This window comes from Chrysemys picta, chromosome 9 (assembly GCF_011386835.1).
Source record: "Chrysemys picta bellii isolate R12L10 chromosome 9, ASM1138683v2, whole genome shotgun sequence".
NCBI lineage: Eukaryota > Metazoa > Chordata > Testudines > Emydidae > Chrysemys > Chrysemys picta.
This window is the reverse complement of record NC_088799.1, coordinates 83719422-83732691: the sequence shown is the minus strand read 5'-3', so window position 1 is coordinate 83732691 and position 13270 is coordinate 83719422. Positions and strand designations below refer to the sequence as shown.

General features: G+C 42.1%; 1 protein-coding gene across 5 annotated transcripts in view; it reads right to left on the bottom strand.

Moving 5' to 3' along the window:
• The window catches only part of LOC101937540 (pre-mRNA 3'-end-processing factor FIP1-like), a 36502-nt gene that overhangs the window by 20213 nt on the left and 3019 nt on the right, over nt 1–13270 (bottom strand). For 3 of the 5 annotated variants that reach the window (XR_010590426.1, XM_005291764.5, XM_005291765.5), the window contains exons 3-8: nt 10980–11064; nt 10154–10260; nt 8905–8963; nt 7544–7654; nt 4625–4755; nt 3519–3643 (exon numbers count right to left, since the gene is read on the bottom strand). Coding sequence is in view for 4 of the 5 variants with exons in the window: in XM_005291764.5 (XP_005291821.1) it covers nt 3519–3643; nt 4625–4755; nt 7544–7654; nt 8905–8963; nt 10154–10260; nt 10980–11064 (618 nt within the window). In the remaining variant the exon portion in view is untranslated. Of the gene's footprint in view, nt 1–3518; nt 3644–4624; nt 4756–7543; nt 7655–8904; nt 8964–10153; nt 10261–10979; nt 11065–12754; nt 12781–13270 lie in introns of all 5 variants that reach the window. The other 2 variants (XM_065557259.1, XM_065557260.1) reach the window with 1 other exon arrangement.

Here is a 13270-nt window from a genome sequence, read left to right as displayed (position 1 = left end):
CCACCCCCTTGTTTCTTTTCAATAAATGGATTCTTTGGCTTTGAAAACATTCTTTATTATTGCATAAAGTAAAAGACTCCTTAGCCCAGGAAATAAACAGGCACTGCAAGTCTGTTTGTCTGCTAAGCAGACACGGATTCCTAAAGATTGGAACTACTGCACTTCACTCCCGTGCAGGGCACCAGATATCACTGCTGGTTTTCAGCCTCAAATTGCTCCCTCAAGGCATCTCTAATCCTTGCAGCCCCGCGCTGGGCCCCTGTAATAGCCCTGCTCTCTGGCTGTGCAAATTCAGCCTCCAGGTGTTGAACCTCGGAGGTCCATGCCTGAGTGAAGCTTTTGCCCCTCCCTTCACAAATATTATGGAGGGCACAGCACGCGGATATAACCGTGGGGATGCTGCTTTCGGCCAAGTCCAGCTTCCCGTACAGAGATCGCCAGCGGGCCTTTAAACGGCCAAAGGCACACTCCACAGTCATTCGGCACCGGCTCAGCCTGTAGTTGAACCGTTCCTTGCTGCTGTCAAGGCTCCCTGTGTAGGGTTTCATGAGCCACGGCATTAATGGGTAAGCGGGATCTCCAAGGATCACAATGGGCATTTCAACTTCCCCTACCGTGATCTTCCGCTCTGTGAAAAAAGTCCCAGTCTGCATCTTCCTGAACAGCCAAGTGTTCCGAAAGATACGTGCGTCATGCACCTTTCCAGGCCAGCCTGTGTTAATGTCAATGAAACGCCCACGGTGATCCACAAGCGCCTGGAGAACCATAGAGAAATACCCCTTCCGATTAACATACTCGGATCCTACGTGGGGTGGTGCCAGAATAGTAACGTGCATCCCATCTATCGCCCCTTCACAGTTAGGGAACCCCATTTGTGCAAAGCCATCCACTATTTCCTGCACGTTACCCAGAGTCACGGTTCTTCTGAGTAGGATGCGATTAATGGCCTTGCAAACTTGCATCAACATGATTCCGACGGTCGACTTTCCCACTCCAAACTGGTTTGTGACTGACCGGAAGCTGTCTGGAGTTGCCAGCTTCCAGATTGCAATAGCCACCCGCTTCTCCACTGGCAGGGCAGCTCTCAATCTTGTGTCCTTGCGCCGCAGGGTGGGGGCAAGCTCCTCACACAATCCCATGAAAGTGGCTTTTCTCATCCGAAAGTTCTGCAGCCACTGCTCGTCATCCCAGACTTCCATGACGATGTGATCCCACCACTCGGTGCTTGTTTCCCGAACCCAAAAGCGGCGTTCCACAGTGCTAAGCATGTCAGTGAATGCCACAAGCAATTTAGTGTTATACGCATTACGCATCTCGATAGCATCGTCGGACTCCTCACCCTCACTCTCACTGTCACTTTGGATCTTAAGGAATAGTTCGACAGCCAAACGTGACGTGCTGGCGAGACTCGTCAGCATACGCCTCAGCAGTTCAGACTCCATTTCCCGCAGACAGATCGCGCTGCACAGAAATCGTTGAAAGATGGCGCCAAAGGTGGACAGAAACAAAGGGATTTCTGGGATGCGAAGTGATACATCACGGGGCATTGGGACAGGACCCAGAATACCCCGCACCCACGCCCCCTTCCCACAATCCACGGCGCCAGAATGGGAAAAGGTGCTCTGTGGGATAGCTGCCCATAATGCACCGCTCCCAATAGCGCTGCAATTGCCGCAAATGTGGCCTCGATAGTGCGCTGGGCAGCTGTCAGTGTGGACAGACTGCAGCGCTCTCCCTACTCAGCTGCACGAAGTCAGGTTTAATTCACAGCGCTGTACATCTGCAAGTGTAGCCAAGGCCTTAGTGAAACTCCACCAGGAAATTTCAGTCTGGCTTTACTGGAAAGCCACATGAGCTTTTAATTAACTGTTGAAGTCATTTACTAAAAAGAGTTCACAGTATTTTAACTAACAATAAAGGATACTTGACTCCAAATAATGGGATCCTATTAACTTTTGCATCCCCCCCCAGGTTGTGACTTCTGCATCTTTCGCCTGACAAAGCCATTGCAAGCAGCACCGCCATAGTCAGCTTCTGCTGCAATCCAACCAGAGAGAAGTAGGATCACACCTAACACCTTCTACTGTGGGACAAGCAAGTTACGGAAGGGCCAGAGCTAAACAACAGAAAACTAGTGAAATTTACTGTCCTTCCCATTTCCACTGTCATTGGAAACAAGACTTTGCAAACACAACCTGCTGATTTTTGAGATACAGTAGTACAACAGATGTCCAATTTCATGGCATGTATTCTAGTGCCAACAGAGAGACGTGCTGTGTCTATAGCACCAAACGTATTTAAACACATTGATTTTAATCTCTAGATAAAGCCAATATTGATTCCATGTTAAATTGGACACTACTAAATGTATTAGGGCTAGAATGTATTTTCTTAAAGAAAAAGGAACTTTACAAAGCCCAATAAGAAAAGTTTTCATTAATTTCAGTAGGAGCAGGTTGGATTTGCACAGACATTAGAAAGAATAGCATCACATGCGAGAGCTGGAAAGTAAAGCTGATCAGTCTGATTTCTTTGTTGAGAAGGTGTGAAATGCAAAAACACACAACTAATTGCTTAGACAGAAATGAATAAATTGGAACTTTAACGTTCTTTTAATCCAGAATAATTAATTTAATCCAGCTCTGAATAATTCAGAGCTAACCCAGGGATCCTCTCTTCTCATTCTACTCAAACTCTCCACTGAAAAGCGTGAGACACAGGTGCAGGACTGGTTCCTAGGTATGATCAGCAGAGGTGTGCAAAACATGGAGTTTAAAAAAAAAAAAAAAAAAAAAAAAAGAAAGAAAAATCTGCTTTGGTTTCCTGTAACCAGGTTTCCCAAAGCGCCTTATAAAAATAATCAGAGCCATTCTGTCAGGAAGGCGACTGTTGTCCAGTACAGGTTTCCAGTTAGAATTACTAAAAGCCATTTTACTTTGTCTAGGCTTTAAACCATTTACATTCAAGGGAAAAAACACCAAACTGATCCAACTGATAGCATTTGTAACTCATGCTAGCTGCAGAGCAGGCAGTTCAAATACCAAGTAGCTCCTCTTGGCCGTTACCAAGGCCTGAGCCAGCTCTGGTTAAAGGCAACGGAATGACTTATTGACTTCTATGGAAGTTGGACCAGGCTCTGGAAGAACCAGCAGCCCAACAAGGGGAAGCTCCATAGTAGGAAGACTTCCTTGTCTTAGCCTTTCCCTGCAAAGCTCCCCTTTGTAAGGCTGGGACCATGCAGCATGGCACCAGGCCTATCTACCCACACAGTGCAACACTGGGGACACCAACAGGGTAGGGAAATGGAGATGGGGGGGTTCCACAACTACACAGCAGAGTGTCATTGGGGAGAGTGATAACTATTGAATTTCAGGGTAACACCCAATATAATTTAAAAGTCGCCGCCTTGTTTGGGGTCCATAAGAGACTCAGACAAAGAAATAGCAGGATCTCACTTGATCCATTATTTAATGCATTCAAATAGAGAACTCCAATGCAGTTTCCATATGCTCCCTTACCTATTAGGTGGAGGCCCAGCCTTCATCCGCCCTCCTATCAGAGCCACAAAGTCAGTTTTGAATTCCGTTTTGATAATGTTGTTCTCTGGCTCTTTCTCTGCATTTCCTGTCCTTCCTTGCTGAACCTAAAGAATAAAAAGATCTCGATCTGGTTACCAGCTGAGTTATAAGTCATGAAGATCTGCTCTTCATAGGTGAAAGAGGCTCCAGTGTGGAAGCAAAGCAGAACATTCATCTGCAATGATCCAACTGGATGACAAGGTTCACGCAAAATAAAGATCCAATCTCACAGTTTTGCAAGTTAAATGCCTTTTCCATTCTTGGCCTACTGTCCCCATTTTTAATTCCCATTAGAAGCCTCAAGGTATACCTAACCTGACTGTGGTCCTGTTTTTCCAGTCCTTAATTCAGGGAACTGGAAATTGGATATGGAGGCTTTTACCTCTAGCTCACCCATTCAAATTCTGCCAAGTGACCAAAAGCTGTTACCATCTGAGGGCCATTCGGTGGCCCATGTGAAATGAGTTTGGTGGCCATGGTGAACAGGAGTCCACATCACAAGAAGTGGCAACAAAACTGGTGAAGTCTCGGCAGAGATACCAAGAAGCGAATAGGCCAGGAAAACAATGCCCCTCGCATCACAGTTGGCTCCTCAGATCAGACTTAAGTCAATGGTCTGTCAACTCTACACCTCTCACCAGCACTAAATTCATACACACAGGATCCACCAACTTGAGGGCTTTGGCAGTGTTACCAGCCCAGCTCCACAGCCAGACAATCTTGAGGGCACAGGCTTCTTTGGGAATACACCTAAATCTCACCATCCCAGGGGATTTTTTATTTGCCATCATGTCAACAATCTCCATGTTTGCTAGAGTGCGTCATTCAACCAGGCAAGAGAACAATTAATTAGCTGGGGGGAGAATTAAAAATGTCACCTCCACTAAAAAAATGTTTAGGTCCATCATTCTTGACAGCTTGCCTTTCAGTTAACATTCCAGGATCACATTTCTAAACCAGCTTTCATTTTTAGACTTGCACTTATGTGCCCACAAAATGAGCACGCTTCTGTGCTGCACCCACACACTGGATAGCAGGTTACTTACTGTGATCTTATTCTCACTGCTGATAGGTGGAGAGGGATCCAGTCCAAGCTGAAGCCGTCGCTGTTTCTCACAATAAGCTTTCCATGTTTCTTCATTGAATCCATAATTAAAGTAATCAGAAAGGTCAGCACCTGAAAATGAAGCCACAAATCAACAGAGCAACTCGGAGAACATGTGCACTCTCAAATCGCTCCTGAAGCGCTTACATGGAGAGTTTAAAATTTCCAATAGAGAATTAAACATGGGGTTGTTCTTCACTTTCTGTTCTGAACTTTGTATAGCGTTGGTGAGAGTTTCAAAACTGTTGCATTCCTCATAAGAGGTGGGCACTTCTTAGTAGGGGCCAAAATATGAAGTGCTCTGGAACCCTTTGGATGCAAGGTTCAACACAAATTCAGGATATTGTAAGAGAGAGAACTTATGTGAATTCACAGACAGTTCTTCAGCAATTTAGTTTTTCAGAGTGATATCCTGTATTAGTCCTTTTATAATTTTATGGAGGAGTTTAGTGGTGATGAAAACTGTGTCAGTGGCACAGAGATTTTTTTCCACCTTAGCTCTACCAATGCTTTTCTATTCTGAGCTGGACTGCCCTTTGCCGTTCTGATTAGAGATTCTCTACATCAGGGCCTGCCCACTGTGTTAAACTGCAACCTTTATAACATGTCTTAAAGCACACAGACTTATTGTTCAGTTGTGATCCCAGCCAGGATTTGAACTGAGGTCTCTCAATGTGTATTAACCCGCTATGACATTGGTGACGATTTAAGGGTTCTGTCTATCACTTGTGAATAATTTTATGAAATTGTATCAAGGCATAACTCCACAGCAGTGTAATATAGAAGCACCTCCTAGCATGGTTAAAAAGTCCCTCAACATTCCCATTATAAAGGTATTTCTAGCTTGACCAACTGTAAAACAACAAATCCTAGTTTAAGCCCTTGAGTTTCAGCTAAGACTATCTGGCCATGATACGGTCAGGATTTTGACCTTATACTTTCTTACACCCTCCTGCCAGCCACTTTTCCTGATGCACCCCAATGGCAGACGAATTCCAACTCAGGCTTAGCAACATGAAATTTACACATCAGCTTCATTGGATCAGATTTTGCTCCTTGATTCATGCTTTGATGGTGTGAAGTTTCCTTCCCCTCCCCGGCTTATTAAGGAGAGACTATCTTGCTGATTGATCTTGTTGTCTAGGACATAGCCCAGAAGGCTGCCCAGGAAGAGGCTACTGAAGTAGCACAAAGAATATGGGCCGAGCTTGTGCTTTAATTTTACCTCAATTCATACTTCAAATCAATATTATTTTATGACTACGTGGATCATTCCTGGTCCAGAGATGGGTCAGCAGGACAATAATAATCCCCACGCTCGCATCTCTCAACTTTACTGGTATCACTGCTCTAATTCTGTTCTTTCCTAACTTCTTCTCTTCCTAGTCTCTCTTTCACTTCGTAGTCAAATCCCCTGCAGAAGAAAAGGATACATTTTCTATTTACATCTACACCAACACCCATTCATCACAAAGTGCTTACTGCTCAATACTTTGAAAAAAGTAACAGTGATTTGAATTTTCCATTGTGTCTCCTACTGCCCTTCATCTCAGGTGGGTGAGATGTATCAAACATCTCATGCGCCGCCTTCCAAAAACACTACTTACACAGCAGAATCATATTTTTAAAGGGCAAGTAAAATATTAGCTCCCCGCCATTATATGAAGGAGCAAGTGAGTGGACTTTATGCCAAGACTAATAGATTTTCATGCCAATTTTGCACGGGTGCTGTAATAAGTGTTTGGATCTCTCTGGCCTTTAGTTATTTTGTCTGAAACACAGCTGAAAAATAGAAAGACTTCACTTCAAGCATTTTATAGTTTGTATATAAGAGTCACTTTAATGTAGAAAACTCCACAATACAAAACCAATAGAAACAGAAGATAAAAGAAACTTCCCATATTTTCATCTTAGCATGTTACATAGCAATTTTTATCTATAGATCTCAGCGTTCTACAAAGGTGAGTATCATTATCCACATAATACAGAGACAAGCTGAGGCATGGAGAGTAACTCGCCCAGGTCACACAGTTAGCCAGTGGCAGACCCTGGAGCAGAACCCGTCTTCTGACTCAGAGACTCTTGCCCTGTTGCACACTGGCAGGAAACAACCAATATCTCCTTCCAATGTGTAAATCAAGTTATTTTCCTTACTGGATTGTTTGGTGGCTTTTTTGATGCATCAATTCACATTAGAGATGTACCTGTCAAGAACTGAGTTTGATTGCTTTCCTTAACAATATACATTGATTACGCCCCAACTCCCACTGACAACGGGAATTATGTGGTTGAATGCTAACTTGCTAAGAACAAACTATCCATCCCCATGCTCCTTCATGCACCTGGTACTTCCCAACTGAAGTGCTGACATTCCAAAGGAGGAGCAATGACAAGGCTGCACAAGGAGTGTCCTTGAGTTCAGCCATGATGGGCTAAAGCATGCCAGTGGCTGTGCATCAAGAGTAGACCACCTCTCACCTACAGCCAAATCCTGATCCCACTGAAGTTAATAACAAAAAGTCCAACTGACTTCAGGATTTGGCCAAATGCTTTTATACTGCTACCAGAGTCACATGTTTTAGGAAACAGAGGTTGAATATAAAGACCAGCTACTTTTCTTTAGGAAAGTAAGAAACAGAATACAAGTCTAGCCCAATTTCTTCTGATCACTGCTGAAATTGATACATGGCTCAGTAACTCTAGTTAGCATCACTAATTGCTCAGAACAGGAGTCAGAGGTTGATCAGGATTTCTCCCTCCATCCCTCATGGCAGCAACACTTTGACAGAAACTATGCATGAAAAGCAAAATAAAACAGAACTGCAGAAAATATTTACCACAAGAAACTTTGAGGCCCCACCTGGTTTCCGCCACGGTTTGTCTTCAAACGAATCTAAATCCACTTCTATTACAGGCAATCCATTTATATTCCCTGTGGCATCTAGATCAATACCTTTGGGCTGCAACTTGGCTTTGAAGAGAGAGAAATTGTTACCGCTTTTAATGCAATGCTTCTAATCCACCAATTTGATGAGCGAATTATTCAGTTTAAAATAGCTATTATCTGCTATGAATTTAACATCAGCTCTGCATCTGTCTATTTCTCAATGTAACCAGATCTAACTTTCTAGTATAAAAACAACTTTCAGTGATTTGTGAATAGATGGCCATGGTGTTATAGCTACTAAACCTGGAGAGCTGGGAGGCAAAGAAAAAAATACCCTCAAAATACCAGCACTGTAGATGAACCAAATAAGCCATTTAGGCAACTATGAGATTTAGCTCAGAAGAAAATATTAACTTTTCTCAAGATCATTCAGTACAATCCCCCTCCCCCCACAACAGATGCAGACAGGTCTACTTTTAATGTTAGCTTTGGGCTTGATTTTACAATATGCCAACAAACCACTGGAGCCAATGGGAGTCCCTGGTGCTCAGCAAGTTGCAAGAAAAAGACTTTGGAGGCAACTACATCTCCTCAGTTCTCCTCAGCCAGAGGGAAGATAATCACCACAAAGGGACTGGGAAAAGGGAAAATAGGGATTGCAAAAAGACAATCTCCCATAGAGAAAGGAAAAGAGGGGTAAAAGGGGAGAGGACATATTGCAGAGATATTTTAAACCCAACATATGATGTAGAATATAAAACTGAATGAGGTACTGAGGGCTGATTCCAGCCAACTGATTAGTTAATGGTCAAGGGCCAGAGTCTTCTGCCCTTACTCCTGGTGATTAATATCTTGCACTGCAAGTAGCCCCACTGATCTCAGTAAGCCTACTCATGCAGTGAGGCAACACTCAGTGCAAGCAAGGATAGTAGAATCCAGCCCCAAGCATTAATTCTCTAGTAACATCCTGTCCTGAACAGATGCTGTGTTACACAGGGATTGTCTTTTTTTCCATTTTCAGTTTAAAACAGCAATTACAACCTGGCTGCCTGGCATTTCCAGGTGATCAATTACCAGCTGGCTGTTCCTCCAACACATGCTGGGCCATCAATTCTCCCCAGCCAGCCACTAATCTTTAAGAAACTCACTGCACGGAGCTCACTATTGCTTTAAAGAAGATTCTCTTTTTTGAGGGTTGTGTGCAATTAGAGTAAGCAATATTTTTAGCTGGTCCAGCCATTCATGCCAGAGACTTCAGCAAAAACCCTGTGCAGGAAGTTTGAAATACCCCAAAATACAGATGGTAAAATAAATTTTATTATTATGATTAATACCTGAAGAGGATGTTCCATAGCCTCTACCTGTTTTTAAGTTTAGATTCATAGGAGTCCCCCTAGACAGAAAAGAATGAGAAGAGATTTGCATCAGTATCTCAATATATGGGTTGGATTTTTTGTTGTACGTGCTAGCCTCAATATATCCCAGCAGACTGGAAAAACATAAAGAGTTGTTCCAACCAACAATGGCCTTTGCCTTATCTGAAGCGTCTTTGTGATTTATATTACTTAAGACTCCATTATTTTAAAAATTAGATTGCACGGTTCATGTAAAGCTATTGATGGTGGAGCGGGCAGCATACTGAAGTGGATATCCAGCAGTGTACATTGAGATAAGCAGCAACACACGAGATTTGTCTGGACTCAGAAGCAGAGCCTGATGATTTCCCCAATGTTGGTAGGTATCATCCTGCCAGACAGCATACTCGTGATTAAGAATTAGGATGGAGCTGGGCAATGGGGGAAAGAATTGTAGCAGCAAGTCTGTACAGAATATGAGAAAGGAAGGGAGCACTCTGGTTCACAATGAAAAACACAGAATCCAGAAAAGGATGTTTGGAAAATTCTAAGGAATCAGCGATTGGATGAATGGGGCATCGCTCTTTAGAATGAACCATTAGACCCCAAACCCTTCCTGCAAAAGCAGAGGGGAGTTATCCTTGCAGCGAAGGATTAGAATATGCTGCAATGAACAGGTAAAAGGTTTCCTTAAGATGATGGTTGCCAGCAGCAACCAGAAATGCTGCCCCCTTATTTCCATCTAATACAGAATAGTAAATGTTATTCAGACTCAGATTCTTAACCATCTCAGTGACAGGTGGCTGGTTTGCAAATCTGGTCTCACCATACCTCAGCTGTGAAGAATTGGACAGCTGAAACAATTAATGAATTCAGGGCTTCTATTTAATTCATCTGCTGTTTAGCTGGATTCTTCATTTAAATTCAACAAAACCTCAAGAATTAAAGTAATTTTAAGAACTTGCACTACTTCCCACCTTCTATTTCACTCAGTCAAGTGCTCCACCAATATTAATTATTCAACATGATGGCAGTTGACATGTGGAGTATTAGCCTCATTTTACAGATGGGTCACCCAGCAAGCCAATGCCAGAAACGGGCACTAGCCATTAAACTCCCTGCCTCTTAAAATAGTAAGATCAACTGCTTTTTTCCCCCTGAATCATAATGATAAGAAGAAAGTTGGTTATTAAAACAAACAACAGGCACTGTAACCAGAAATACATACATGTACGATGGTGCTCCTGTTTTAATGTTGCCAATGGTAACTTTCACATCATCATCATCACTGTCGCTATCACTGTCTTCCTCATCATCTTCACCACTCGGAGGGGCCTAACAGTAACACAGACACATGGGGACTCATTGATACTTACACCCAAGAAATTCACCTGGATGAGAACGCAAGTCTTAAAAGCTCAATAAAGTAGTACAAATTAGGAAGAATGATTCTGTTACAAAGACATCCTTTTCCACTTGGTTAATAATCAATATTTTTTTTAAAAACCACAATAAAATAAATAAATATTGTTTCACCTTTCATCCAACGATGTCCGAACTATTTTCAAACTTTAACTCCCACCACAGCCCTTTGGGGTTGCCTGGGAGTGTTACTACACCAGTTTTGCACATTAGGCTCTGATTCAGGCAAGTGCTTAAGCATACATATAAACTTTAAGCATGTGGTTAACTCTCACCAATTTCAGTGGGATGCGATCCTGAATCAAGGCCAGAGAAATTAAGGTACAGAGGAGTTGAGAGGTTCAAAATGAGTAATCCAAGGAATCAATGGTTGAGTCAGAAGTAGACCTTGGCAATCCCAACACCTAATACTCTGACCACAGGCATTTTAGGTAGAAAAACTACATGCTGTAATTAGCACCCAGAATTGCTAATTAATAAGTTGTTATAGTATAGGTGTAATAAGCTATATTTAAGATGACAAATAGTAGCCCCCTTTTTACTTGAGCCTTGTTATACACCAACATTTACAAGGAGTGAACATGCACTGCATTGCAATAGCCACATCCAGCAGTTATAGCTGTAACACATACATGTTGTGACATCTCTCGGTCTTCACCAGTGACAGGCCGGCTCTCCTGAGGAGCATCTTGCAAAGGATGAGAAGATTCTGCATGTCTACCAAATATAACAGACCACAATAAATACAATTGACTCATGGAGCGACCTATTCATGTTTCCAAAGTGCCCATCAGTACAGAATCAAGATAACATTCTGATCATAGTTTTACCAAGAGATATATTTGATTCTGGTGACTGGTAGTAGAGTAGTTCGCTCAAATTCAATCTCAGCAGGTTTTGCTTTTATTGGTGAAAGGCAATTTAGAGTTCCTGAAGGATGCCAGATGGGCAGCCTTGCACACCAAACACTTATTTATCCACAGATCAGCTAAGGCACTTGCAGCAGCTCTGAAAGATTCCCAGTGTGCCTCAACCCCACTACTTCTAAGGGTAAGAAGATGGTTCAGTCTCCATAGCCCATTCAATCCTTGGCCTTTCCCTGAGACTGCCAACAAGAGTGCCAATTATATAGGCATTTTTAAGTGAAGAGGACCCCTGCCCAATAGGAATTAGATCAAGATCAGTTGATTCCCTTTCTACAAGCCACCAAACATTAACAACATTCAGTTATTAAGGACTTGGGCTGAATTTTAACCAGTTACCTGGAGATTAAAGGACAGGTAATTTAACAATCCCACAGACCATCCCATTTCCTTATTCATTGTAAATTAATCCTAATATCCATTATTGCACTTTCAGATTTATTCTGTTAACTAAAGATTGTGGAGCAAATGTTAGTATTGTTTATTGTATTTTCCAAACAAGCCAGTCCAACAAAAATCATATGTACCTTACGTGTTATGGAACTAAAAATCAGAAGGCGGCATACTTAGCCATGGAACTGGAAGAGTTATTTTGAAATTCTAATAGAATCCTTTTTTTTAAAGTTAATTTAACTGAGGACTCAAGAGCCCAAACATGCCAACACTTACATCTGAGCAAAGCTTATTACTGGGGGTACTCCCACTGAAGTCAATGAAGATACTCATGGGGATAAGCACCATGCCTGCTAGTGAGTGTTTGCTCCCTTTGGGGTTAGATCCTGCAAACACATGACACACAGAGGCCACACACTGAACAGATTAAAGCCATTTCAGAGGCTGCACAAAACAGCTTCTAAACAAGGAAGCCAAAGATCACATTGACATAATGGAGCCCAGCAATACAAAATCTTGGAAGTGATTACCAAGAATCAAATAAAATAAAAGTCAACCCACTGCAGTTTTGGAAACTAGTGAAGCTCTCTTATTAGGAGGCTAGGAAGACAAGATTGTGAAGAGACAGAGAGACCTGGGCAAGCAGCCTAAATGAATTCTTTATCAGTTGCACAGTCATGTTGGAGGAGAGGTAGTGAAAAGTTTCACAAAGAAAGAATTGCAGTAATCAAGCCAAGATTAAACAAAAGTACAGACAAAGATTTCAGCAGCTGTCCTAGTAAGCATAGGTACCAGTATGGTCAAATTCCTGAGGTGGTAGCAAAAGCACTTCAATTACCAAATTAGCATAACAGGCTTCAAAAAGATCAGACTCCACAACAACTCCAAGGTCACGGGCATCAAGTCATTGTGGAAAGATAAAGAGAAGTACCACTGGAGGAAATTGCCACAGATGGCTCCCCAAAACCTCTGGCATTCTTTTTACCAAATCAAAAGCAATTAAGAGCATTGATCTCAAACCACAGAATTGTCTCAGAATTCAAGATCATTGATCAGCCAGCACTGAATTAAAGAAAAGCAACAAATGTTACCTTCAGCTTCAAATCACAGGAAGTATCTGTGGATGCGTATTACAATTTGTGAATTTAAAGTTCAAGTACACATCTATAAAGTAACAGCCACTTTCCTACAGTTTTAAGACGAGAACAAATAATCACTTTGACAGGACTAGTGTCATCGCTTTTATGTTGGCAATAGTCCTGGGCATTTTATTTCCACCCCCTGAATCCCAACATAACCCTTTGTGCCAGGGATAAAACAGCCCCTTTTACAGCACTGCTATAATTTCACAAAATCCTCTGCATCAAGGAATGTCAAGAGATACTGAATACATGTAATTTGTGTACACTGTCTTCCCACAAATAGTCAACGTATTCAGAGAGAACATCATACTGGAATTTCAATGGTTAACAAAGAGTCTAGCAAATAATCATCTTGTTGGCACATCTCACAATCCATACAAAGTTTATATATGAGACAAAGACTCAAAATGAGGACTATAAGAAAAATAAGAGCAGGAAGCAAATAATAATAATAATAATACTTTG